The 22,841-nt window shown below is 56.4% G+C and overlaps 10 protein-coding genes across 10 annotated transcripts; 6 read left to right on the plus strand and 4 right to left on the minus strand.

The window, feature by feature from the left end:
• Positions 1–53: 53 nt before the first annotated feature.
• ASPACDRAFT_1872692 (cytochrome P450) lies at positions 54–2,242 on the plus strand. Its single transcript, XM_020198003.1, has 7 exons — positions 54–364; positions 416–545; positions 601–792; positions 848–999; positions 1,058–1,302; positions 1,360–1,631; positions 1,716–2,242. Exons 1-7 carry the CDS (start codon positions 172–174, stop codon positions 2,107–2,109), a joined length of 1,578 nt encoding a protein of 525 aa, XP_020053770.1. The 5' UTR covers positions 54–171; the 3' UTR covers positions 2,110–2,242.
• Positions 2,243–2,289: 47 nt separating this feature from the next.
• Positions 2,290–5,393, minus strand: ASPACDRAFT_123315 (2OG-Fe(II) oxygenase). Its single transcript, XM_020196617.1, has 5 exons — positions 5,122–5,393; positions 4,091–5,047; positions 3,633–4,014; positions 2,975–3,564; positions 2,290–2,887 (listed from the first exon to the last, which is right to left on the minus strand). Exons 1-5 carry the CDS (start codon positions 5,233–5,235, stop codon positions 2,696–2,698), a joined length of 2,235 nt encoding a protein of 744 aa, XP_020053771.1. The 5' UTR covers positions 5,236–5,393; the 3' UTR covers positions 2,290–2,695.
• Positions 5,394–5,694: 301 nt separating this feature from the next.
• ASPACDRAFT_32510 (NmrA-like family protein) lies at positions 5,695–6,769 on the minus strand (the record flags this gene model as incomplete). Its single annotated transcript, XM_020199883.1, has 4 exons — positions 5,695–5,851; positions 5,930–6,092; positions 6,157–6,378; positions 6,454–6,769. 4 exons carry the CDS (start codon positions 6,767–6,769, stop codon positions 5,695–5,697), a joined length of 858 nt encoding a protein of 285 aa, XP_020053772.1.
• A 470-nt stretch (positions 6,770–7,239) lies between these two features.
• On the minus strand, positions 7,240–9,058 carry ASPACDRAFT_2998 (Zn(II)2Cys6 transcription factor; the record flags this gene model as incomplete). Its single annotated transcript, XM_020199692.1, has 2 exons — positions 7,240–8,586; positions 8,657–9,058. Coding segments are annotated over 2 exons (1,749 nt in total), but the record flags the coding sequence as incomplete, so codon positions are not given.
• A 268-nt stretch (positions 9,059–9,326) lies between these two features.
• ASPACDRAFT_1872702 (nucleoside-diphosphate-sugar epimerase family protein) lies at positions 9,327–10,384 on the minus strand (the record flags this gene model as incomplete). The annotated part of the gene is made up of 1 exon (XM_020198004.1): positions 9,327–10,384. One exon carries the CDS (start codon positions 10,382–10,384, stop codon positions 9,422–9,424), a length of 963 nt encoding a protein of 320 aa, XP_020053774.1. The 3' UTR covers positions 9,327–9,421.
• Positions 10,385–11,759: 1,375 nt separating this feature from the next.
• ASPACDRAFT_32205 (uncharacterized protein) lies at positions 11,760–12,890 on the plus strand (the record flags this gene model as incomplete). Its single annotated transcript, XM_020199863.1, has 1 exon — positions 11,760–12,890. The coding sequence occupies one exon, from the start codon at positions 11,760–11,762 to the stop codon at positions 12,888–12,890; it is 1,131 nt and encodes a 376-aa protein (XP_020053775.1).
• Positions 12,891–13,829: 939 nt separating this feature from the next.
• On the plus strand, positions 13,830–14,980 carry ASPACDRAFT_53661 (SET domain-containing protein; the record flags this gene model as incomplete). The annotated part of the gene is made up of 3 exons (XM_020202781.1): positions 13,830–14,696; positions 14,748–14,908; positions 14,953–14,980. The coding sequence occupies 3 exons, from the start codon at positions 13,830–13,832 to the stop codon at positions 14,978–14,980; spliced, it is 1,056 nt and encodes a 351-aa protein (XP_020053776.1).
• A 299-nt stretch (positions 14,981–15,279) lies between these two features.
• Positions 15,280–17,276, plus strand: ASPACDRAFT_45526 (uncharacterized protein; the record flags this gene model as incomplete). The annotated part of the gene is made up of 7 exons (XM_020201617.1): positions 15,280–15,418; positions 15,468–15,575; positions 15,627–15,737; positions 15,782–16,095; positions 16,152–16,234; positions 16,286–16,495; positions 16,556–17,276. The coding sequence occupies 7 exons, from the start codon at positions 15,280–15,282 to the stop codon at positions 17,274–17,276; spliced, it is 1,686 nt and encodes a 561-aa protein (XP_020053777.1).
• A 742-nt stretch (positions 17,277–18,018) lies between these two features.
• ASPACDRAFT_32355 (uncharacterized protein) lies at positions 18,019–19,208 on the plus strand (the record flags this gene model as incomplete). The annotated part of the gene is made up of 3 exons (XM_020199873.1): positions 18,019–18,070; positions 18,135–18,282; positions 18,386–19,208. The coding sequence occupies 3 exons, from the start codon at positions 18,019–18,021 to the stop codon at positions 19,206–19,208; spliced, it is 1,023 nt and encodes a 340-aa protein (XP_020053778.1).
• Positions 19,209–19,974: 766 nt separating this feature from the next.
• On the plus strand, positions 19,975–22,782 carry ASPACDRAFT_1882162 (NAD(P)-dependent alcohol dehydrogenase; the record flags this gene model as incomplete). The annotated part of the gene is made up of 3 exons (XM_020198275.1): positions 19,975–20,327; positions 20,392–21,300; positions 22,768–22,782. The coding sequence occupies exons 1-3, from the start codon at positions 20,151–20,153 to the stop codon at positions 22,780–22,782; spliced, it is 1,101 nt and encodes a 366-aa protein (XP_020053779.1). The 5' UTR covers positions 19,975–20,150.
• Positions 22,783–22,841: the final 59 nt, after the last annotated feature.

Here is a 22,841-nt window from a genome sequence, read left to right on the forward strand (position 1 = left end):
CGTAGTTCGCTAGGTGAAAGATCGCCATCGCGGAGGCAAAAATGGATATATTAACTCTCTCCCCGCGTGTCGCCTCCACCGACCCTCACGCACTTCCTCCCGTGCATTGCAGCCCTAATCGCGCTGCGTCTATCATGTCCTGCACCTGAGGACCCTACCAAGCCCACCGCAATGTACCTGTTACCGCTCGTCGTCGGCCTTGTCGGCCTCTACCTTTTGCTCAAGTTCTTCTCGTCAACGCGCCGCGCCTCTGCACCCTTGCCTCCAGGCCCCTCGCCTCTGCCACTGGTGGGCAATATTCGCGACCTCCCTTCTCCAGATAGTCCGGACTGGCTGCATTGGCTGAAACATAAGGATGTCTACGGTCGGTAGAAACCCTAACAAGTCATCAGTGGCATACTCACAACAAACCCAGGACCCATCAGCACCGTCTCCGTTCTCGGACAGAGACTCATCATCCTCAACGATGCCAACCTAGCGATTGATCTCCTGGAAAAGCGATCCGCCATCCACTCAGATCGGCCCAAGATGCCATTTGCCGAACTGTGAGTCCACCACCACTGTCCCCTATAGCCATGCTCCTTAGGCTAACGAGAATAGCGCCGGCTGGGGCGACGGGCTGGTCATCCTTCCCTACTCGAGCCGCTTCAAGGCGTACCGCAAGAGCCTGCACCGCGAGATCGGGTCCAAGGCGAGCGTGGCGCGGTTCAACGCGTTGCAGGAGGTGGAAGTGCGGCGGTTTTTGTTGCGCTTAATCAACCAGCCCGAGGATTTGGTGGGACACATTCGCAAGTACGTACCTGCCTTCTCTGGTCGAAATTCCAGGAAATGCTGACTGACTGTCCAGACTGGCGGGCGCCGTAATCCTCAAGATCGCCTACGGATACTCCATCGACCCGCACAAACGTGACCCGCTGGTGGATCTAGCCGACGAAGCCGTCGAGCAGTTCTCGCTGGCCGTACGCCCGGGAACGTGGATGGTGGATGTTCTGCCGTTCCGTACGTCGTCCCTTCCCCTTTCCTTGTAGCTGTTCCATCCATCTGACCCAGGTGAAAGTCCGCCATATCCCCGCGTGGTTCCCCGGCGCCGGATTCCAGCGCACGGCACAGTCCTTCCGCAAACAAAGCCAAGCCGTGGCCGACATCCCGTTCGCCTTCGTGCAGCAGCAGATGGCGCAGCCGGGCTACGAGCCCTCCTACGCGTCCAACCTGCTCGAGGGGAAGGTGCTGACCCCGGGCACGGAGGAGGAGACGGTCATCAAGTGGTCGTCCGCCACGCTTTATGCCGCTGGCGCTGATACGGTACCTCCCCTTCCTTTTCTGACTATCGGGTAGATATACTAAAGCCAACGGGAACAGACCGTCTCGACCACAACAACCTTCTTCCTGGCCATGGCCCTCTACCCGGACGTCCAGCGCAAAGCGCAAGAAGAAATCGACCGCGTGATCGGACCCGGCCGACTGCCCACGGACGCAGACCGACCGAATCTGCCCTACGTCGATGCACTGGTCAAAGAAGCGCTGCGCTGGCACCCCGTCGGCCCGATGGGGATCCCGCACCGCTCCATGGAGGACGATATCTGCGGCGGGTACCTCATCCCCAAGGGCTCTATCATTCTCCCGAATATCTGGTCAGCCTACCCTTTCAGTTAACCCCGCAAACAAACCTCAATACTGCCCCACCCATCTAGCCAGACCTAACTGTAGCGCTACAGGGCCTTCTGCCACGACCCCACCGCCTACATAGACCCGATGACCTTCGACCCCGCCCGCTTCCTGGGCGCCCACCCCGAGCGCGATCCGCATTACCTGGCCTTCGGGTTTGGACGGCGTGTCTGCCCCGGACGCACGCTGGCGGACTCGAACATCTTCCTGACGGTGGCGCAGACGCTGGCGTCATGTTGGGTTGGGAAGGCGCTGACCGAAAATGGGGAGGCGGTCGAGGTGCGCCCGGAGTTCTTGCCGGGGACGATTAGCCATCCTGCCCCGTTTGAGGTCCGGGTTGCGCCCCGGAGCAAGGAGTATGAGCGCTTGATTCGGGATGTCGAGAGGGAGTTTCCGTGGGAGGTGGAGCATTCGGAGAGGTTGAGGAGGGAGTTTCTTGCGTGAGTTGGGAGGGATTAGTGGTAGGTTGGTGGGGGTTACTATCAATCGGTGGTGAGAGGGATACGTGCCTCATTCTTCAAGTAATGGGCTGCGTTCGAACAAAGTGAAATATAATTTCAGAATGGTAAATGGTGCACTAAGAGTAAGGAGACCAATCTCAATACACTTGATATTAACATTAATCCCCGATGGATGACAAGGTACGTAGTAGAGCGGGAGCTGGCGGGGGTGAAAATATGCTTCGAGTGCTGAGAAACAACTCCATCTAATTCAGTAGCTTATGTTATCCCAGTAACTAATCTTTCGGGGGTTCGACACGGAAAAGAGACACTGGGCTCAAGATTAATGGTGGAGTTCAATTTACTTTTCGCTAGAAAACTTGTTGTCCATGTTTGGTTGACCTCCTCGAGGGAAAAGCACAAACATCACAAGAGTCCTAAATTGTGTTGCATTTGCAAAAGGCAAGAGATTTCCGGTAAGAAAGCGCAAGAGAATCAAAAGACAAAAGAAGAGATGAGCCATTGCCCTGCGAGCTGCATCCTGTCAGCGGGATTGCAGACAGTCTGAGAGGCAAGTAGCCTTCCTCCTCTCACTGAGCCAAATGCTTCTTTCGTTCTTCGAGCGGTGGGATGGCCGCAAAGATGGCCGCATAGGAATACTGCGTCCCGACTCCGGCCTCGTTACCATACGTGATATGACTAAATGCCATCTCCGCATGCTTGGGTCGATTCAGCCAGGTGATACCTGGGAGGTAGAGAAAAGGCCACGCAGCCATTGTGGTCTATGGAACGTTTGACGCCTCAGTCAGCAATCGACTCCCTCAAGCCCCCCTCTTTCTTTCACTCGCGGGTGGGAGATCCAAACTCACATTTTCCATGGACGAATGCTCGCCATAATCGGTAGTGCCGTACGGCCACAGGCGTGGCGCGACGAGCGTCCCGCGTTTCCTGTAGAAGTAACCGTCGGACCAATCCACCACTCCTTCTGCTTCTTTCGCTTCTGCTTCATCTTCGTCCGTTCCATCTGCGACGGTTTCCGCATCTTTGCCCTTTCTGCGTCTCTCGCTATTAATAGAGTGCATGATCTGAGCCCCGCTCCGCACCGCCGGAACCCGCCGGATGAGGAGAAGTAGCTTCCAGCGACGGTCCAGATCATATTTTCGGCCATACTCGGCGCCCAGGAACTCGTCCGTCTGAATCTTAGGCAGCTCGCCGCCTTCTTTGAGGTAGGTCTCTAGGCCCTGATACATTCTGGCGTTGCAATACGCTTCTTCCCAGTCATCCCAGACTGCACGGTCGTCGTCGCCGAGCACCGGCAGCACACTGACCTCGGCTCCCAAGCTCTTCAGCACCGAGTAGACCACGAGATCGGCGCCCTTGAGCGCCCGGGGCAGGCGCACGTGTGCGTCGTTGGAGGTGTGCGCGTACGCGTGGGAGCAGAACACCCCGAGGACGCCGCCTAGGATTTCTTCTGTGAGCACGAGCTCTGGGATATTTGTGTCAAATGTGATGTGATTGGGCACGTACCTTGCTCCATGAAACGGGGGTTAGAGAAGATCTCGTGCACCGCGTTATACAACGGGAACGATTGAGGCTGAAGGACCAAGCTGGATGCGTCAATCTTTGCCGTGGGGGCCTGGGTGATGTACAGATTGTACGTCAGCGTCAATCTATGGCCCTCGGTAATGGTCTCGATCTCGTGCTCGCAATCGCTGTAGAACGCGGCCCACTGAATGGCGGATTGGCTGGCCTCGCTCCAGTCGAAGGCACTCTGCTGGCCCCCGTGTCGCACCGTCAGTCGACCCCCCGAGAACTGCGAGGGCAAGCAAACTACCAAGGAGCCGATCTGACTCCCGGAGCGGGGGGTGTCCACATGTGTGGCAAAATGGCCCGATGGGCCGGAGTACACCTATTATCATTTTTCGCGTCAGTGATCTCTGCGTACACGCCTGGCTATCGAGACAGAAGGCATCGAGGGAACACACATTCAACTTGTAAAGTTCGGCGTGCAGCTTTCTGTAATGCCGAGCAGATCTGCTCATCACCTTTTTAGAGCCACCCTCCTCACAGCCAAGATCCTTCTCGCTGATTCCAGGGAGCAGCACATTTTCGACCATCTGCAGGATCCCGAAGTCTGCCGGATGGAAGCTGGACGCAAAGTTGGCCGGGTCAATCTTCCCCGCCAACCGATAGCTGGGATCCAGGATCTCCTCGCCGTTGCGGCCAAAACTGGCGGGCTGGCAGGCTGCCACCAGATCATCCAAGGCGGCCGCGCTGGATTGCGGGACCAGTTCGTCTAGTGGTAGAACCAGCTTTCGCGCGGTGGAGTCACTGCGAGCGGTCGACCAGTACACCTGCACAGGACTGGTCGTCGTCGTTGTCGCCGCCTTGTCACCCGACCCGGCCTGGTCACGGTCCACGACAGGAATACTCCCACCGCAGGCGAACAGGGCCGAAGAATTTTCGTCCTCGATGGCGATGCGGAGTCGCGTGCAGGCTTCAGTGAAGTATCGGCGTCCCGTAGTGGCCTCCTCTTCTGCCGTGGTGGGAGGTGCATGATCATCCTGCGACTCGGGCTGAGTCCCAGGAAGCCGGACCTCGTGCGACCGAAGCAAGCCATCCAAGAGAGCCTTAATATGATGATCGAGCGCAGGGGGTGATCTGGCATAACGCAATCGATGATTCCGCTCCAGTCGTTCCAGGATGTCGGGATGATCCGCCAAGATGTCCATGTCCTCTGTGAATTCATCTGGCATGAGACGAGCGAGGTGATGCTTCAGCTCACTTCTGAGCTCTTCCACCTGCTGGGCTGTCTCTGGGGCGAGCGAGGTCACGTCCGGCCAACCCTTGATCCAGTCTGCTGTCTTCTCTATCTTCGCGGATCGCCGCAGTGCCCTGATCTTCTCGCTGAACCACCCGACGCAGGCGTCTATCTTGCAATCCTACTCATGCGCTTGTCAGTTATGTGGATGAGTCTCGGGTGGGGCCGGGGGGGGGGAAGAGAGAATTCCCATACACGGATCACCGCTGCAGAGACATCAGCTTCGAGATCGGCAAGGGTGCGCTTGGGTTTGAGAGGGTCGTCATCGTCTGGGATTGGCTCCCACTTGGGATTAGAACCCTCGTCCATGTGAAGGGCAGACAGCGAAAATATGTGGTTGGAATGGAATACCTGCTCTAGGGAACGTGAGATGAAATGTGAGTGCGAGTTTGAAAAAGATTCCTGTCGGAAAGCAGAATTTGAATGGAATTTATGGCCGGTGGTGTTGTGTTAAGCAGACTGGGGTGAATTGGAAGTGAAAGCTTCTCTTGTCTCTATCAGAATGCAAGGCGGGTCACCTGACTGCTGGTGCCTGGCGCTGCCTAGATTCCCCCTGCAGTGTAACATACCCATTATCGCATAGCTGCGACTTGTTGCGTGATGACCTGTCGCTCGTTTCCCTTTCAGTTGTTTTACATCTACCTTGATTGTTTTAATGATGGATCAGATGTTTAGCATTCTTTTCTGCAGACATTGATCCCTGTTGAACGCTGCTTATACGTCAAAGAGAAACGCCTCCCCTCACAAAGCCCTCCACCAACGCAAGGATCAAGCATTCAAAGCGAAGTAGGCAGTAGGCAGCTGTTGCAACGGCCACTGCCTCAGAAATCCCTCCCAATCAACCGGCTTGACATCGGGGTACTTGGCATTATCCGTCTCAGGTCCAACAAAGGTCTGTCCATTCACCCAGTAGTAGTAGAAGAAGCTAAATCACGCAGATCACAATTAGTGCCACCGTCTCCAAGGGAAGAGGTTTGAACCAAGAGGTGGTAAAGGGACATACAGCGACATGTAGCTGTAAATGTCAGCAGGATTCTCCGCCCGCTTCTGGTGCATGGTCTTGTACAACTCGTCCAGGGAGCCCAGTCTTTCAAGGTTGGCCTTGACGCCGTAGACCCTTTCATAGGATCGCGCAATTTCACGGATGGTGGCGCGACCACCGAGGACTAAATTTTGGATCCGTTAGCACCACGTATCCTCGGTTCATCTCAAACAACAAGCAAAACATACAGCGAACAACGCCCGTGGCCTCTGCATCTCGGATCACCTCGACAGTAAACTCCGCCGCGTTGTCGTAAGTCGTCCCCTCCATGTACTCGTCGCCCTCACCCCAGTAGCGGAACGTATGGGTCTGGGGGTCGAGGATGTTGAAGAAGGGGCTGAGCACCGGCTCGATGAACCCGCCGATCAGGATGTGCACCCCCTTGACCTTCTGCTTCGTGTCCAGGTAGGCTTTGACGTGGATCATCGGGTCCTTGGGGAAGAGCTCGCCCAGCTTGAGCTTGGTGTAATCCAGAGCCCAGTCACTGGCGACGTAGCGAGGCACCCCGACCTCCTCGCACGCATCGATCAGAGCCTTCTGGCCTTCCACCATGAGCCTGTCGTCGCCCAGGTAGCAGCACACGATCACGTCGCAGCCCTCGGCAAAAGATCGAATCGCCTCTTTGTCAAAGGCATCCCCTTTAAGAAGGGTGACCTTTTCGGATGAGGATATGGACGCGGGGACCTTGCTGGGGTCACGGCAATAGCCGCGGATAGTGATGTCGGAGTGCTGCAGCAGGTGGCTGACCACCCGACGAGCGAACTTTCCGGTGATACCGGCAACACCAACAGTTATGGCCATTTTGAAGTTGAGGGACGGGTTTAAAGATGTTGAGTAGTAGATAGAAGATGGTTTTCATCTTAAGTTGAGAAACAGTCTGCCCTCTTATAAGCTTGACAACCATGGCGTTTACTAATTCTCGGGTTGAGTCTGAACCCCGAGGTCAAGCTTGGCGGGCGGGTTCCATCCACATTTGTCATTCCTTGACTCAGTCACTACTCGGGAGATGATGAATTATCCCTCGTTATTCATCAGAGCAGTGATCCTGTGAGCCAATCCATGGCAGACGTAGAGCCACCGAAAAATTCACCCAGACTTTGCGCAACGTCGTCCAGGGCGGATTCCGGCGACGGGGTCAGGCCCATACCGTTTGTGCTGAGGCCCGTATCCTGTTCATCCGACGCCCCTGAACTTGGTATCCACTGGCCAATTTTCGCTCGGAGCGGGTTGCTTTCAGCATTGATGGGGAGATACCTCGTGGACTGGCGTGTTTTCTTCCTCCGCAGATGGGCCGCACGCTCCATCAACCGCGATAATGGTTTCTGCAGCATATCATTCGTCTCGACGTCGTCGTGCTGCCACTGATCGTAAATCTGGGTGACAGCTTCCCAGGCATGATCCGTGTCGGGCGAGATGGGACGGTTGCACAGCTCGGAAAGAAGGTATGCCACGACGTGTCGGTGCTTGTAGCTTTTGCTGAGCCACGCCCACTGCGAGATGCGCACGTCCCGGTGGAGCAGGTTGGCGAATTTGACCGTCTCGACCGCCATGCGGAAGATTTCATCGTTGGTGGCGGTGGGCTCTGCGGGTGCAGCAGTGAGGCGCGTCACCAGCCATGCTTTCGACAGCGTCAGCCGGGCGATGACCGCCGTGATCCACTGGATCGGGCTGTCCAGGTCCAGTCGCTGTAGATACTTGGTCTCCAGATAGGCCTCTAAGTCGTGCAATCTAGTTTTTCTCTGCTCCGAGGACATCGCACCGACCCTCTCGTCGAAAGACTTGCTGGGCCAGTAGAGGTAGGTCATCATTTCGCAGTGCACAATGCAGAGCGTGATATCACTGAAGCCCAAGCTTGGGAGTGGCATGGTGGCTAACTCCGGCGCCATCACCTCGATGTCAATATTAGAGGGGATCTGCGTGTCGAACATCTCCGGTCGGATCTGTGTATCCGTGCCCTGATCCTCGGAGCAGAGCATATCGAGAATACAAATATGCCACCATAGTCGGCGACGCATCTCGATCTCGAAAGGACTCAGGCCCAGACGTTGACCATCGCGATGCAGCCCCTGCCGCTGTGCGACCCGTACTACTATGGCACTTTCCGCCCAAACAAGCCTCGAGTCACTGCCTCGGCGGAGACAGAGAAGAAACAAAGTGGCGGCCTGCAAGACGCGGATGTCCTGGGTACTGATCAGGTTCGCCCTTGCTATGGCGCGCTCCGTGGCAAGTTTGTAGTTCTCGATACACGTATCATGCGGCTCATCAAATAGTGAGATGCACTGACGTGGTGTCATGCTCACCACGGCTGCGAAGCACACCGCCGAGATAAGCGCTCCTTGTTCAGGCTCTAGATTGTCGTTGTCCTGTGCCGCCTGCAGGATCATGGACTCCATCGAGCGTAGGTGCAGGAAGGCAATCATAGGAGCTACATTCACACGGTAGATCTCCCACAGTGCCTGTAGCTGGGATACTGGCAAAGGCGTCATGGAAGCGCTCGGACTATGGCCTGCTGCTGCGTGATCCGACCCCAGAATTCCTATGGACGGTACTGGGGCTGGACCAATTTTGCTGGGCCGCAGTCGAGGGTCAATGTCCTCCTCTGAGGATTCGTCACACACCTCCTGCAACTCTCGGATCTGGAGAAGATCTGTAAGCATACGTACTATCCTCTCCTCGGGAGGAGCCTACCTTATCCCCGAGAATGACCGAGGCCTCATCCCCAACATACCGGGTCCGTCCACCCTGAACGACCAGCCGACCGCGAGAAGTCGTAGCCAGCCCCTCGCCATCGCTCCGCGAGCCGGGCTCAGTGGCAGGCTGGGATGTTTGATCCAACTGCTCTTCTGGCCTCGCCCCGGAGCGCAGCCTCTCGACTTCGGCCTCTAATTCCTTGAGATGGGCCAAAATCTCGGCGACGGGCGGACGTCTCAGCTTCCGAGGGGCTCGTTTCTCTCCCGGATGGATGCATTCGAGGCCAGCCTTGGCGCATCGACCGCAGGGGCTCTTCTTGTCGCAGCCCACCTTTCGCTGGTTGCACCGAATGCAGCTCCGTTTGGATCCGCCGGTCTTCCGGTCGGACCCGGGCGGCATCCTTACGCGGGGAGTGGTAGACGTATACTCAAACAAGAGGCCACAAAGCAAGATTATGTCAGGGGATATTGTCAGACGAATCAGAGGATTATCGCCAGTGAGAAGAAAAACGAGCGGTAGTGTTTGGGGATAGGGATGAAGCTGAAGTTATCTTCGCCGCGATGATCGACGCGAGGAGACGGCTGCTTCCGCTGAGTCATCCTGCATCCGCCTTTCCTTCTTCTGCATAATTCCCTACACAGCCAGAATCGTAAGCGCATTAAACCGTATTACCATAAAATTATTACAATAAGAGTATACAACAATTTGCTAATTTACATTTGTCTTCAAATAGAATTCCCAAAAAGAACCTCCCGGTGTTCCTCACTTTTTCGTCTCAAACTCACTCTCCGTCTCCAACCACGTCCCAAAATCCTTCAGCTCCGGGTGCATCCGCCGCAATTCAGGGATATCCGCCTTGTACCCCTCATCGTGGAACCACTTGAACATATACCCCATATCCTTCATCGACGCCATGAACATGGAGCACAGAATCCGGAAGGTTGACGGGATAGGCTGCCCCGTCTTTCGCTGGAAGATCTCGACCATCTGGTCGTAGGTGATCTCATCGCCCGCCAGGGAGAGCGCCTTGCCCTCCCAGGCCTCCGGGTGCAGGAAGCCCTCGGCGCCAAAGTAGCCGATATCGCTGGTGGCCACCATCTGCAGCGGCTTGCCCTTGAGCGCCATCTTGAAGCTGGTGGCAAAGACCTTGCCGAAGAAGCCCGGCACCAGGTTCTCGAAGAACGCCGTCGGGCGCAGGATGAACCACTTCATCTCGGTGTTTTTGGACTTTTCGACTAGGTACCGCTCGATGTTGTGTTTGTGCTGGAAGTGGGGGATCTTGGTCGGCGTGGTGGAGGAGGCCTCGCCGCCGCGGTCGACCGAGCTGTACACGAAGAACTTGACGTTTTGCTTCAGGGCTTCGTCGACGAGGGCTTTGCCTTGGGGTTCTTCCTGGGAGCCGTTGCCGATGGCCACCTGAGGTATGGTTAGCACGACTGCGGTCACCACTAAATGAGAAGTATGTGAGCGTACCTGGACACTGTAAACGCCCCAAATCGGGGACTTGGTGGCTTTGTGCGCATTATCAAAAATTCCCGCGGGGTTGTCCAGATTGCCCTCGACGAGTTTAATCTTGGATGAATGTTGGAGCAGTTGGTGAGCGATTCCAGAATTGGAGTTTCGCGTCACGGCGAGGATCTCATAGGGTGCATTTTTGGCGACCAGATTTTTGATGAGCGCGCTGCCTTGCTTGCCGGTGGCACCGGTTACTAGGATCGCTGCCATGTGTTGACTAGTCAAGTATCACTGGCTCTCAATCTGGGATACGTGAGGCAGCGCTGGTTATATATCTTCCAGACGCAGCTTTGACAGTGCGAACAGCAGTTGTCCCTTCATAGCAGGGAATAATTACAAAGCTAGCTTTGAAATCAGCGCAGCAAGTGCAACACGAATAAGGACAACAGGAGACAAAGAAAAGTAAGATACGAGGGTCTGGGTCGTGTAGCAGGGGTGGTGATCTCATTACGAAACTTCGGGGTGAAGCTCAAGGCCGAGATGATTAAGCTCCCATTTGGACGTGCTTATTCACCTCGGTCGGAGAAAACAGCCAGGAGGCCGAAGAAGAAGATTCTCGATCGGTGGAGTGGCTGGCAGACAATAAGCGAAACGGCGATTTTTTACCTAGCTTTTCTTTTTACTCTTAGTGGAAAAAGACTCACACTGGACACGGACATCATGCAGAGGGGGGAAGAGAGAGAGAGAGACCCACGTGACATAACCTGTCGCTTTGACTTGGTGAGAATGTTCAGATCACTGCAGATAAAAAATCGAGAACACCTGTGATAGCTAGCATTCCTTTCTTGGCTCATATATGACCTTGGCCTTCTCATCCAACTCACTCACTACCTTATGTGCCGAGGAATTCGCTCTACATCGAACTCTTGTGGCATTTTGTGGGTGTGGGCGCGAAGGTACGAGCCCAGAAATCGAGAATTTTCATCATGCTTGCAACAGCCAAAATATCACAGTAGAACTCTGCTTGCACGTCTGACGTGTGTCAAGATGTCCGTCACGAAGAATGCTTCGAGCAGTGTCTGCAGGAAGTGCTCAGATTAGGGCGGGCAGCCCATTTCGGCAAGGGAGCAGTGCCGAACCACCACAACACCCAATAACCAAAGACAGACCCTAGCCCCAACGCCCGGAAACCCTTGATCCTTCGAATCCTGGGGGATAAATCAGGGTCCTTTGATTCTGCCTAACAAATGTATTCCTGGACCCTTGGAACACACCAATCCCATATTAAGGGGGCAGGCACTGCGGGCAGTGCGGAAGATCGTCGTCGCACTTAGGAATGAAGCCAGCGGATTCCTCCCAATCACCGTACATCCCCCAGTTTTGGGCCCATCTGGCCCCCAAAAACGCAGCACTATTCCTGGCGGAAGAAGTGTTTCAAAAACAAGCACAGCCCAATCATGCGCCTTGCGACTCGTCCGGCAACAAAGACACAGGTTGGTGGGCGGTATTTGTGCCGGGGACAAAGAACCGTTCGCCCGGGCCACAACAATGCTAAATACCCTGCACACCCTGCACACCCCTGCTGTTTGTTGACTTCCTCACTACTACAATTCACCTTGCCATTGAGTCCTGAATCGAAGCTACGATGATAGTCAAAACCTCGCTCGCATCCCTGCTGTGCCTCCAGGGCGCCCTCGCGGCCACCGACTACCTCTCCAACGCCAAAGCGGCGGTGACGACCCTGCAGAAATGGTACAACCCGAGCACGGGGCTGTGGGACACGACCGGCTGGTGGAACAGCGCCAACTGCCTGACGGTGCTGGCGGACCTGACCGCGCTGGACGCGAGCCAGCTGAGCGCGAACGCCGCCGTCTTCGCCAACACCCTCACGCGGGCGCAGGGGTCGACCGCCGCGCGCGCCGTGAAGCGCGAGGCCCACGCCCGCGCCCACGCCAGCCGCAGCAACCCCCACCGCCTCGCGCGCCGCGCCTACCCTGGCTTCATCAACGACTACTACGACGACGAAGCCTGGTGGGCGCTCGCCTGGATCCAGGTGTACGACCTCACGCAGGAGACGCGCTACCTGACCACGGCAGCGAGCATCTTCGCCGACATGACGACGGGCTGGAACGCGACGTGCGGCGGCCAGTGGTGGGACAAACCACACACGCAGAACGGGGCGATCGAGAATGAGCTGTTCCTCAGCGTGGCGGCGCACCTGGGGCGGCGGATCCCCGCGCAGGCAGGGTATTATAAGGAGTGGGCGGCGCAGAGCTGGAGCTGGTTCGCGCGCAGCGGGCTGATCAACGACCAGCACACGATCAACAACGGATTGGATCTGGGCAGCTGCCGCAACGATGGCGGTACGGTGTGGACCTACAACCAGGGGGTGATTCTGGGGGCGCTCGTCGAGATGGCGCAGCTGTTCGGGGACGGGTCGTATGTCTCCACGGCGCAGCAGATCGCGAGCGCGGCGATGAGCGCGCTCGGCAATGCGGACGGCGTGCTGACCGAGCCATGCGAGCCGAATTGCACGGGCGACGCTCCCCAGTTCAAGGGCGTGTTTATGCGCAATCTGGCGGTGCTTTACAAGGCGGCGCCCAGTGACCAGATCCGTAGTTTCTTGCTGAAGAATGCGGATAGTATCTGGGAGAAGGACCGGGGCGATGGCGATGCGTTGGGGGGGACTTGGTCGGGTCCGTTTGCGAGCGCTGATGCCTCCACGCAGAGCTCGGCTTGCGATGCGCTGGTCGCTGCTGCTGCTGTTAGTCAATAATGGTTCTGAGCTCTGTCGTTCAAGTTGATATAGTTTGTCTCTTGTTGTATGTGTTCTATTGATTTGAAGTCGATAAATTGTATATAAAGAAGGATTAAATGCGAGGAAGCACTTGGCCCTCTCACCTAAAAACCCCACAATAATATTCCGGTTACGAGAAGGTATATGATCTTGTTCATGATGTACTAGTCTTGAGAACAGCGTCAATTCTTCACTCGAGACAACAGCAAATCTTATGCACTTGTGCATCCATGAAAAATGATGACTAATTGTGCATGTCATAAGTCCCCAGTTCCAGTTGACCAGGCACCGTACAGTACCTGGTGTATGTATTGACTAGAAGGCTCCTGCGTGATCAACCTCATCGGTAGATTGAGGATCGCAACCATTGTATGGCAGCTGCAAACTAACATCAAGTGTGTCAAGTCGTGACAGTGCCAGCTACCGACTAACATGCATGCCCTGGGCCTTAGATCCGTAGCTCAAATTCCGCATCCACCGGTCCAATCAACGATCCAACCCAGAATCTGAAGGTAAGGAAGACAGATAAAATGTCTGAATCCAAACTTCGAGTGATCTTCCGCAAGGCCCGCAGCATGTCTCCAGATTTTGTTCCTGCGGAGAAATGAAGAGTCTCCCAAGCTCGATCGTATCGCAAAAAAAGGGCAAGCTTTGCCACGCGATCCGCCGATAAGACCCATCACATCCTGCCTCAATTCTATTGGCCCATCCACGCCATCATGCTCGAATCATTGGTCCAGACGACTCCAGCGCACATAGACCCACACTTCTGCAGACGATAAGAGATGCGATAGGTAGTGATAGTGTAATCCCGCAGAAAAAAAAAGGTTGGGTCAAATTTTTGACAAGAAATTGGGGATCAAACTTGAGATCCCGGTAGACAGATCTGGTGCCCACACGCAACTATCCACCTCAAAAATGCCCCTATTACAGCCCCCAGAGCAGCAAATACACTTAGAACCAGCAGCAGTGGCCAAATCTGCTGTTGCAGAGGCCAATTCAACGGCGTGGATCCACCCCCATCTCGAGCAAGGGGTCGACCCCTACAAGGGCCGCCAGCTGCGGGCGGCCCAGCCCATCCCGCGGGGCGAGGTGGTGCTGGTCGACACGCCCTACGCGGTGATCCCCGCGGTCGATGACCCCCGGACGAGCGAGGCGCTGCTGTGCAGTCACCCCCCGTGCAGTCGGCGGATGCCGTGCAGTGCGGAACGCCTCGCGTGTCCGCAGGGCTGTCCGGGGGATGTGATGTGGTGCAGTGCCGCCTGTCAGGCCGCAGACCGCGTCCGCCATGCGTTCGAGTGCACCTGGCTCAAGCGGTTCGCTCCCTCCATTCGCGAGAAGCGGGGCGAGTATGAGTTCGGGATGCTGTGGTTGATTGTACGGATCCTTGCCGCGCGACACGTTGAACTGTCTGCTGAGGGTGGAGAGTTGACGGCGACGACGACGACGACGGATGAGCAGGTGGCTTCTGGCCGCGGGTTCGCCCAAGGCTGGCAGGCGATGCGATCCTTTTGCGGCTCGGAGGACTCGTGGTCGCATGCGCAGGTGCGCGCGTGGACGGCGCTCGTCAAGAAGTACCTGCGCCATGGGCCGGTGCTACCGCACAACCTGCCGGACAGGGAGGTGCTCAAGCTCATCTGTCAGGAAGAGGCCAACTCGTTTGGCCTGTACCCGCGCGAGACGGGGCTGTACCCCGTGCCGCCGGATGCCCTCGACCGGGGCGAGCAGTTCGGCGCGGCGGTGTATCCTCGTGCGGCCATCGCGAATCACTCCTGCGGACCGAATGTGAGTTCTACTGGATGGGAAGACCTGCATAGCTGCTAAATCTGACGCTAGATGACGCATAAACCCGACCAGCACGGTCGTATGATCTTCACGGCGGCGAAGGACATCGCCGCTGGGGAAGAATGCTGTATCTCGTATTTCGACCTGACACAATTCACGGACCTCCAGACTCGACGAGAGCGTCTGCAGACGCTGTTTCGATTTGTGTGTCGGTGTTCAAGGTGTGAGAGTGAGGAGCTGCCGGTTGAGGAGGCAGAATGGGTGCCGATGCCATTCGGCGATGATGAATAGAGTGGTGGCTGGGGAGCAGGCTGGTCCTGTTATCATGATCTTAGAGCGATTTGTCATTAGAACTGCAGTATATTCCATGAAATAAACGATAGAGTCAACTGGAGGCGATAAGTGAAGTCTTACCAAGACAGCATCTGCACGTCGACCACTGCATCCCTGCTCATAGGCCGAACCCCGCTATCGCACCCCACCATCGCGCTTATAGGGGGAAAAAGCAGATATAAATGTCCGCAAAGCCAGTCTCGTGTAAAATGTCACAAAAAAGCAGATCGCAGTGCAAGACCAGTCCCGAATGGAATCGACAACGACCAAAGTCCCCGACACGGTCGTCGAGGAGGCCCGCCTGCTGTCCGCGGGGTCGCAGCATCTGCACCGCAAGCTGCGGGGTAGAGAGGTGCAACTTCTCGCAGTCGGCGGCGCTATCGGGACCTGTAAGTCTCCGAATCGGTTGATAATTTGTAGTGATACTCACGAGGACAGCCTTGTTTGTGCAAATGGGCGCTGTACTGCCGAAAGGAGGACCAGCAGGCCTGCTGCTGGGATTTGCGGCATATGGCACAATTATTCTCGCCGTGAACCAATGTTTTGGTGAGTCTCACGCTAGCAGAAAGAGAACTGTGTCTAATAATTTATCGTTAGCGGAAATGGTGTGTTATCTGCCCATACCGTCGCCGTTTGTTCAGCTGGCAGGTCACTGGGTCGACGATGCCCTAGGCTTTGCCATGGGGTGGAACTTCTTCCTCACGATGGGTGAGTAGTCTCCCGACAGGGTGCTTGGTAACTGACTGAGATAGCTCTGGGGATTCCTTACGAGATTGTCGCAATCAATGTACTTCTCACGTATTGGACGGATCGTATACCGGTGGCGGCAGTTGTTGTGATCGTCATGGTGATATATGGGTACAGCATCCCCGTCTATCTGAGAGCCAGTGTTCACTATGGCAGTGTTCTGAATATTTTGACCGTGCGCTACTTCGGAGTGGCCGAGTTCTACATCTCCATCTGTAAGATTATTTTGATGATCGGGTTGATTTGCTACACCTTCGTGACGATGGTCGGAGGGAACCCTCATCACGATGCATATGGCTTCCGTTACTGGAATGACCCTGTAAATCCAACCCTAAGAACAACCAAACAACCTACTAGTGGCTCACACCATACCAGGGCGCCTTCGTCTCATATCTCACCGCAGGAAACACCGGTCGCTTCTGCGGTGTCCTCGCATGCATGATCCAGGCGTCGTTCACGTAACCATTCCCAGCCTTACCCCTCCCCAAACCTCTCTAACCGACTTCCAGAATGGTCGGACCAGAATACATCTCAATGACCGCTGCAGAAGCCGAGCGGCCACGGACGGTGATGCATCGGGCCTTCACCTCCTTCGTCTGGCGCCTGATGGTCTTCTTCATCGCCGGCGCCTTATGCATGGGGATCGTGCTGCCGTACAACGACCCAACCCTGGCCGCGACGATCGCAGGAACCCGCAAGGGGAGCGGAACCGGCGCAGCGTGAGCCTCCTCCCTCTCCTCCCCTTTTATCAAGCACAATACTAACACAGACCCCAAAAGATCCCCCTACGTAATCTCCATGAACAACCTCTCGATCCCCATCCTCCCACACATCGTGAACCTCCTAATCCTGACCTCCGTCCTCTCCGCCGGCAACAACCTCGTCTACTCGGCCTCGCGCACGCTGCACGGGCTGGCCCTGACCCGCAAAGCCCCCGCCATCCTAGCCAGATGCACCAACCGCGGCCTCCCGATCTACGCGATAGTCCTAACCATGGCATTCTGCTGCCTCGCCTTCCTCCAGGTGCAACACGCCTCCGCCACCGTCCTGAACTGGCTGGTCAGCGTCATCACCGCATCCTATCTACTGAATTACTTGGGCACGTGTGTCACGTATCTTCATTTCTATACTGCATTAAAAGCGCAGGGCGTGGATCGGGCCACACTCCCGTTTCGAGGGTATCTCCAGCCGTATGCGGGGTGGTTTGCTGTCTTCGGGACCGGGGTGATGGTGTTGGTGCTGGGGTGGGAGGTGTTTTTGCACGGGCGGTGGAGTACCGAGACTTTTGTGTTGGATTATGCGATGATTGCGGTGTTTGTGGCTCTGGGGGCTGGGTGGAAGGTGTTTAGGCGGACGGGGTGGGTGCGGCCCGAGAGGGCGGATTTGGGGGTTGACGGGTTACGGGCGGAGGTGGATGAGTATGAGCGGGTGGTTGGGGATGGACTCAACAAAAGGAAGGGGTGGTGGAGGTGGTGGGTAGTCGATCGGTGGTTCGAGTAGATGGGTTGGCTGGTATGGAAATGATGCGTATGATCGCGGGAAAAGGCATTGGGGAACATTGGTGGGCGCTGCCCACGGACTGAGTGGATCAGGTAGTACAGTTTGGACTCCATAGGCATCAGGGATCTTGAAAAGCCGCTTTGTCTGCGGTGATTCTTCCCTGTCAAACATAACATCCTAACAACGATGTGAATCCCGCCGATTATGCCAGATGGATGGTTGAATAGGGTAAGTATCTAGGTGTCACATCTCTTGACTCTGGATACATGATTGTGCATGATCATGCTTCCCGCTTACAGTGCCCCTACGCGTGGATTGGGTGGGTCCAGGTTGGAAAGCGTGGAAGACGTAAGGTGCTTTTACTTTGTAGGCTAGAGTTGCAATCAACTCCTCTCGTCAATTGATCATGATTTGGCCAGCCGTAACCACCCGGAGGTAGCGCCCTGGAGAAGCCCGATGCCGGGGTGCTGCGATAAGCTGCCGCTGGTCATGTAGTGGGTCCATAGTTTGAGGACTTCTGGAACCCACGGGACCACATCACAAATGCTTATGTGACTAGCCATTTTTGGCCGATAATGTAGGGCTAGAAGATCCTGAAGCTGAATCCATAGAGCATCCCAGGGTCAGCTGACGTGCAGAGACGTATCTATAAGACTTGAAATCTCTCTGCTGGCGCGCGTTTCCACTTGTTTCGTTCTTGTGAACAGTTGCAGTGATGTCTACGACTTGTTCCAACCCGACAATGCTTCCCACTATCCAACTCGGCGCAAATGGCCCTCTGGTGTCCGCGCAAGGTGAGCGGTTATCGGTCAACTCCTTGATCTGCATCCCCGCACAATACTGAATGCATGCTTGTAGGTCTTGGCCTCATGGGCCTTTCCATGTTCTACGGAGTCCCCATGCCTGATGAGGAACGGCTACGGTTTCTCGACGAGGCGCATGCTCGGGGTGTCACCTTCTGGGACACGGCGGACGTGTACGCCGACAATGAAGACATTCTCGCGCGGTAGGTACAGTACAGCCAGCGGTCTTGAACGACGACCAAGAAAAGAAAACCCCCTCTCGGCACATCTTCCACGGAACCCTGCTAACCACATGAGCTACCAAAGCTGGTTCCAACGAAGCGGCAGGCGGCAGGAGATCTTCTTGGCCACCAAGTTCGGCATCCAACAGCGGCCGGGACTCCCATCTAGCATCCACAATGACCCGGCGTACGTGCGTGAGGCGTGCCTGCGCAGCCGCGCCCGGCTGGGTCTCGCCGATGGCGATGCGATCGATCTCTACTACTGCCACCGCATCGACCCGGACCAGCCCATTGAAGTGACGATGCGCGCGATGAAGCAGCTCGTTGACGACGGGCTCGTCAAGTACCTGGGGCTGAGCGAATGCTCAGCAGCGACGCTCCGGCGCGCGCACCGCATCCACCCCGTCGCAGCGGTGCAGGTGGAGGTCTCGCCCTTCGCCGTGGATGCCTTCCACAACGGCCTTCTTCACGCCTGCGAGGAGCTCGGGGTCGCGCTCGTGCCCTACTCGCCCTTCAGCCGCGGGTTCCTCACGGGGAAGATCCGCAGCGCCGACGATTTCGATGCGACCGACCGTCGCCGCATCCTGCCGCGGTTCTCGGCGGAGAACTTCCCGAAGAACCTGGCGCTGGTCGACCGGCTGCAGGCGCTGGCGGCGCGGAAGAAGTGCACCGTCGGCCAGCTGAGCCTGGCGTGGCTTTGCGCTTCGGTGAAAATGGTCGTTCCCATCCCGGGGACTACGAGGATTCGGAACTTGGAAGAGAACGTGGGGAGCTTGGACGTTCAATTGAGCCTGAAGGACCTGGAAGAGATTAATGAGGTGATCCAGGCCGCTGAGGTGCAAGGCGACCGTCATCCAAGCAGTATGATGCCGTATCTTTACGTCGATACGGTCGCTCTGAGCGAGTAGCCGTTCAGCTCTTGGGGGAGGTTACGCCCCTTCGGGTGGATTTCTTCACCCTGTGGGAAGGATCTGGCATCGTCGATGACTTGAAATGGATTTTGCTTGTTGCTTGCTTCTTGCCTCATTCGCAGTAGTCTCTTAATTGGCAGAGAGGCCGTAGTTAAGGCCCCTCTCCAGAAGTATGCCCTTGACTGGTTGGCACCATGGATATCTCGAATACAATAGTCAGCTCAGATAGAGTAACTCTAGATGTTTGACTCTGAGTCTGATTCAGTTCTCTCTTCGTTTCTGAGGGAAGTTTTCAGCCCCACTGAATTTCACTTGACAGTTAGTCCTAAAGAAAACTACCGTGCTTGCTCGTTGTATTGATGGTGTCGATGACGTGTTGCATGAGTACAGTACGTGTGCATACTAGAGGCAGAATGGGGCTGACTTACGCCTGAGACTTATTCCATTTTCTGCATCGCTACCGCCACAAGAATCGAACCTTCTTGAAATTGAAGTCGGAGATAGGGGGTAACAACTGCCCTAATTCCATCTACCAGGAATTGGTGTGAAGCGAGCAACGAGCATGCTATCCATGAATGGTGTCAGCACCGCCTTTGAGCATGAGCGAGCGGGTCTGACTTCCCGCACGCTGACAAGCTAACCCATTGAGGGCGAAGACCCAGACAGCTAACCCAGTAGCTAACTGTACTTCGAAGGCGTGGATAGATCCGGCAGTGAAATACAGAGAACAGCATGAGGCTGACAATAACGCAACTAATTCCGACTGAACCTTTTTCGTTGCTTTCTACCATGGGTGATTGATTTACCCCCCCCCGGCGCCATATAAAACGACCCAATGCTCCTCTCCTCCCACCCCGACCGAGGATCTTTGACTTCGAATACAGTCTTCCACATCCCCCATTCTTCTCAGTCACCTACATCTTTCTCAAAACACTTACGATGCCGGACACCGCTCCCAAATTCGAAGGGTGGATGGGCCTGGACCCAAATGCCGCCCAAGGGCAACTTGTGTGGCGGGAGTTTCAGCCGAAGCCCTGGGAGGAAACGGACGTCGACATTCGCGTCACTCATTGCGGCGTCTGCGCGTCCGACCTCTGTGTCTTGCGCAGCGGTTGGGTAGGTTTTGTCCCCACTGTCGGAATTTGACCAGTCGTTGACGACTCTTCTCTTAAACACATAGCGTCCAACCCCGTATCCGTGCTGCGTGGGCCACGAGATCGTGGGGATTGTCGTCCGCGTCGGAGCGCAAGTGCCGCCGGCTCAGAGGCTGGCGGTCGGCGTGCGCGTGGGCGTGGGCCCCCAGAGCGACTCCTGCCGCGGGCGCGTGGGGGACGGCCACTGCGTCGAGTGCAGCACGGGGAATGAGAAGTACTGCACCCGGCTGTGGACGGGCACGTACGCGGGCCGCTATCTGGACGGCAGCGTCTCGTACGGGGGCTACGCAACCTTCCACCGCGTGCCGGCGCACTTCGCGATCCGGATCCCCGACGGCATTCCGTCCGCGGCGGCGGCGCCAATGCTATGCGCGGGCGCGACGGTGTATGCGCCCCTCAAGCAGTACAGCTGCGGGCCCGGGCGCCGGGTCGGCATCATCGGCGTCGGCGGGCTGGGCCATTTCGCCATCCTCTTTGCGCGGGCGCTCGAGGCCGACTGGGTCGCCGCCTTCTCCCGCCGGGCGTCGAAGCGCGACGATGCCCGCGCCCTCGGGGCCGATGTCTACGTGGCCACGGCCGAGGAGCCCGACTGGTCGGGGGGCCACCACGCCGGCACCCTGGATCTTATCATCTCGACCGTCTCTTCCAACACGCTCCCCCTGGCGGATTACCTCAAGCTTTTGCGACCCAATGGTGCGTTCGTGCAGGTCGGTAACCCGGAGGACGGTCCGTTCACCATCGCCGCCGGGGCATTGATTGGGAGCGGGCTTCGACTTTGTGGGTCGAAGATTGGAAGCCCTGGCGAGATACGGGAGATGCTTGCTTTGGCAGAGGCTAAAGGTGTGCGGCCGTGGATCGAGGAACGACCGATGAAGGAGGCTAACCAGGTGATTATGGATATGGACCATGGACGGGCGCGATATCGTTATGTATTAGTAAACTGAACGCCACAGAGAGTCAAATAATTGTGTTCGTGTTGTGTCTCATTGCTAGACCACGGTAACCCATCTCGATACGCTGGTTGTAACGAGCTCTGGCCGAAGAGAAACGGCCATGAAACGCATCAATTGGCACTCGACAAGTTTAGAGTCAAGGCGCACCAGGGGCAAGCAGTTCACCCCGCCTCGATTACGTGCACTCAAGAGATGATGCACGCGCTTTGCAATCCTATCCATACGAATAGGTCTCCACGGCATGGGGAGGGGGGGCAGACCTTCGAGATACTGCATATTTATATCCTTCTGCCACGAGAAAAATGAGTGAAACCAGCAACAGGCAGCGAAGAATTTCACCGGCTGCAGAGCCGCTTGTCCCCGCGTAGGGCCCTCCATGAATTGGTCGCCCGGAACAGGTCCGGGCAGTCCTTGACCGTCCATCCCCATTTTCGGACGAAGGCGTCCGACATCTCCCAATTGGCGATGTCCCAGGGCGGGCCCCAGACGATCAGCGCCGGGTCCTCCTTCCCGGCGGTCCAGAAGCCCATGATGTCCACGCACAGTTCTTCGTCGTCGTACTGATCTCCGGCCACGATCAGCCGGTCGCGCATCCGGGGATGCGGGAAGAAGTCCAACCAGGGGTGGTGTGGCACCGCCCGCTGGATGGCGGTCGGCTGTAGATGCTTGGGCAGCGCGCGGTCGAGGGCTGCTGCGCTTGGCTGCAGGGTGGCAAAGGCAGACGTGGCATCCGGGTGCATCCACCCCCTGATGTCCGTCATCCCGAGGGCGTTCAGGTTGGCGGCCAATGCACGGTAGACATTCACTTTGACCAGAGTGAGCAGCTGGTCGACTTGGGGAGTGCCCTGCATATAATGCCGGTACGCGGCCAGCTCGAATTGGCGGGCCCGTTCTCCGCCGTGGGGGGGCGCAAGGCGGCAAACAATGGCATCCCGCTGGAATTCGCGAGTTTGGTAGAGGGCATGATCGGAACTATGAGAAGAGGAGGGAGGATGGAGAGTACTGCTGGCCTGCATTGCGCCACCGTCCCCTTTGATGGGAGCGGGATCGTGACTGCTTAGCGAGCCGATGACTTTCCAACGCCGAGGTCGCGCGGGTTCGCTCTTCTGCACACTCTGCCTCATGCCTAATAATAGTATGGTTAAGAAAATACAGACTGATGCGAGCCACCGGGAAGGGAGGGGGAGGGGGGGAGGGGGGGGGGGGGAGGCCTACGATAAGTGCGTTGATTCACGCGATTCTGTATCTTACGCCTCTCAGCCCTCATATCTAGTTGGAGCAAGTAAGCGGCTTTAGAGTCTGTCATTGTTAGTTTGTTTGAAATTTCCTCCTTTTCTTTTTCTTTTTTCTTTTTTTTTTTTTTTTTTTTTTTTCCTTTTTTGTTACCCTCTTTTGGCGTTGGTTATTAGTAAGTGGGCTTGTGAAACTCTGCTTTGTGGTGTACTGTAGGTAGGAGATGAATGATGGGGGTTGACCTCAAGCTAGGAGGGGAAGGGAGAGAGAGAGAGAGGGAAGGGAAGGGG

Source organism: Aspergillus aculeatus (assembly GCF_001890905.1).
Source record: "Aspergillus aculeatus ATCC 16872 unplaced genomic scaffold ASPACscaffold_13, whole genome shotgun sequence".
NCBI classification, from domain to species: domain Eukaryota; kingdom Fungi; phylum Ascomycota; class Eurotiomycetes; order Eurotiales; family Aspergillaceae; genus Aspergillus; species Aspergillus aculeatus.

Excerpts from the sequence above, each read along its gene's own strand:
- ASPACDRAFT_1872692 (XM_020198003.1), top strand. The coding sequence starts at position 172 with ATGTACCTGTTACCGCTCGTCGTCGGCCTTGTCGGCCTCTACCTTTTG. Across the intron at positions 365-415 it reads GAAACATAAGGATGTCTACG|GACCCATCAGCACCGTCTCC; the intron begins GTCGGTAGAAAC and ends CAACAAACCCAG. Across the intron at positions 1,000-1,057 it reads GGTGGATGTTCTGCCGTTCC|TCCGCCATATCCCCGCGTGG; the intron begins GTACGTCGTCCC and ends CCCAGGTGAAAG.
- ASPACDRAFT_123315 (XM_020196617.1), bottom strand. The coding sequence starts at position 5,235 with ATGGACGAGGGTTCTAATCCCAAGTGGGAGCCAATCCCAGACGATGAC. Across the intron at positions 4,015-4,090 it reads CCGAACTTTACAAGTTGAAT|GTGTACTCCGGCCCATCGGG; the intron begins GTGTGTTCCCTC and ends AAATGATAATAG. Across the intron at positions 2,888-2,974 it reads AGCATTCGTCCATGGAAAAT|ACCACAATGGCTGCGTGGCC; the intron begins GTGAGTTTGGAT and ends AACGTTCCATAG.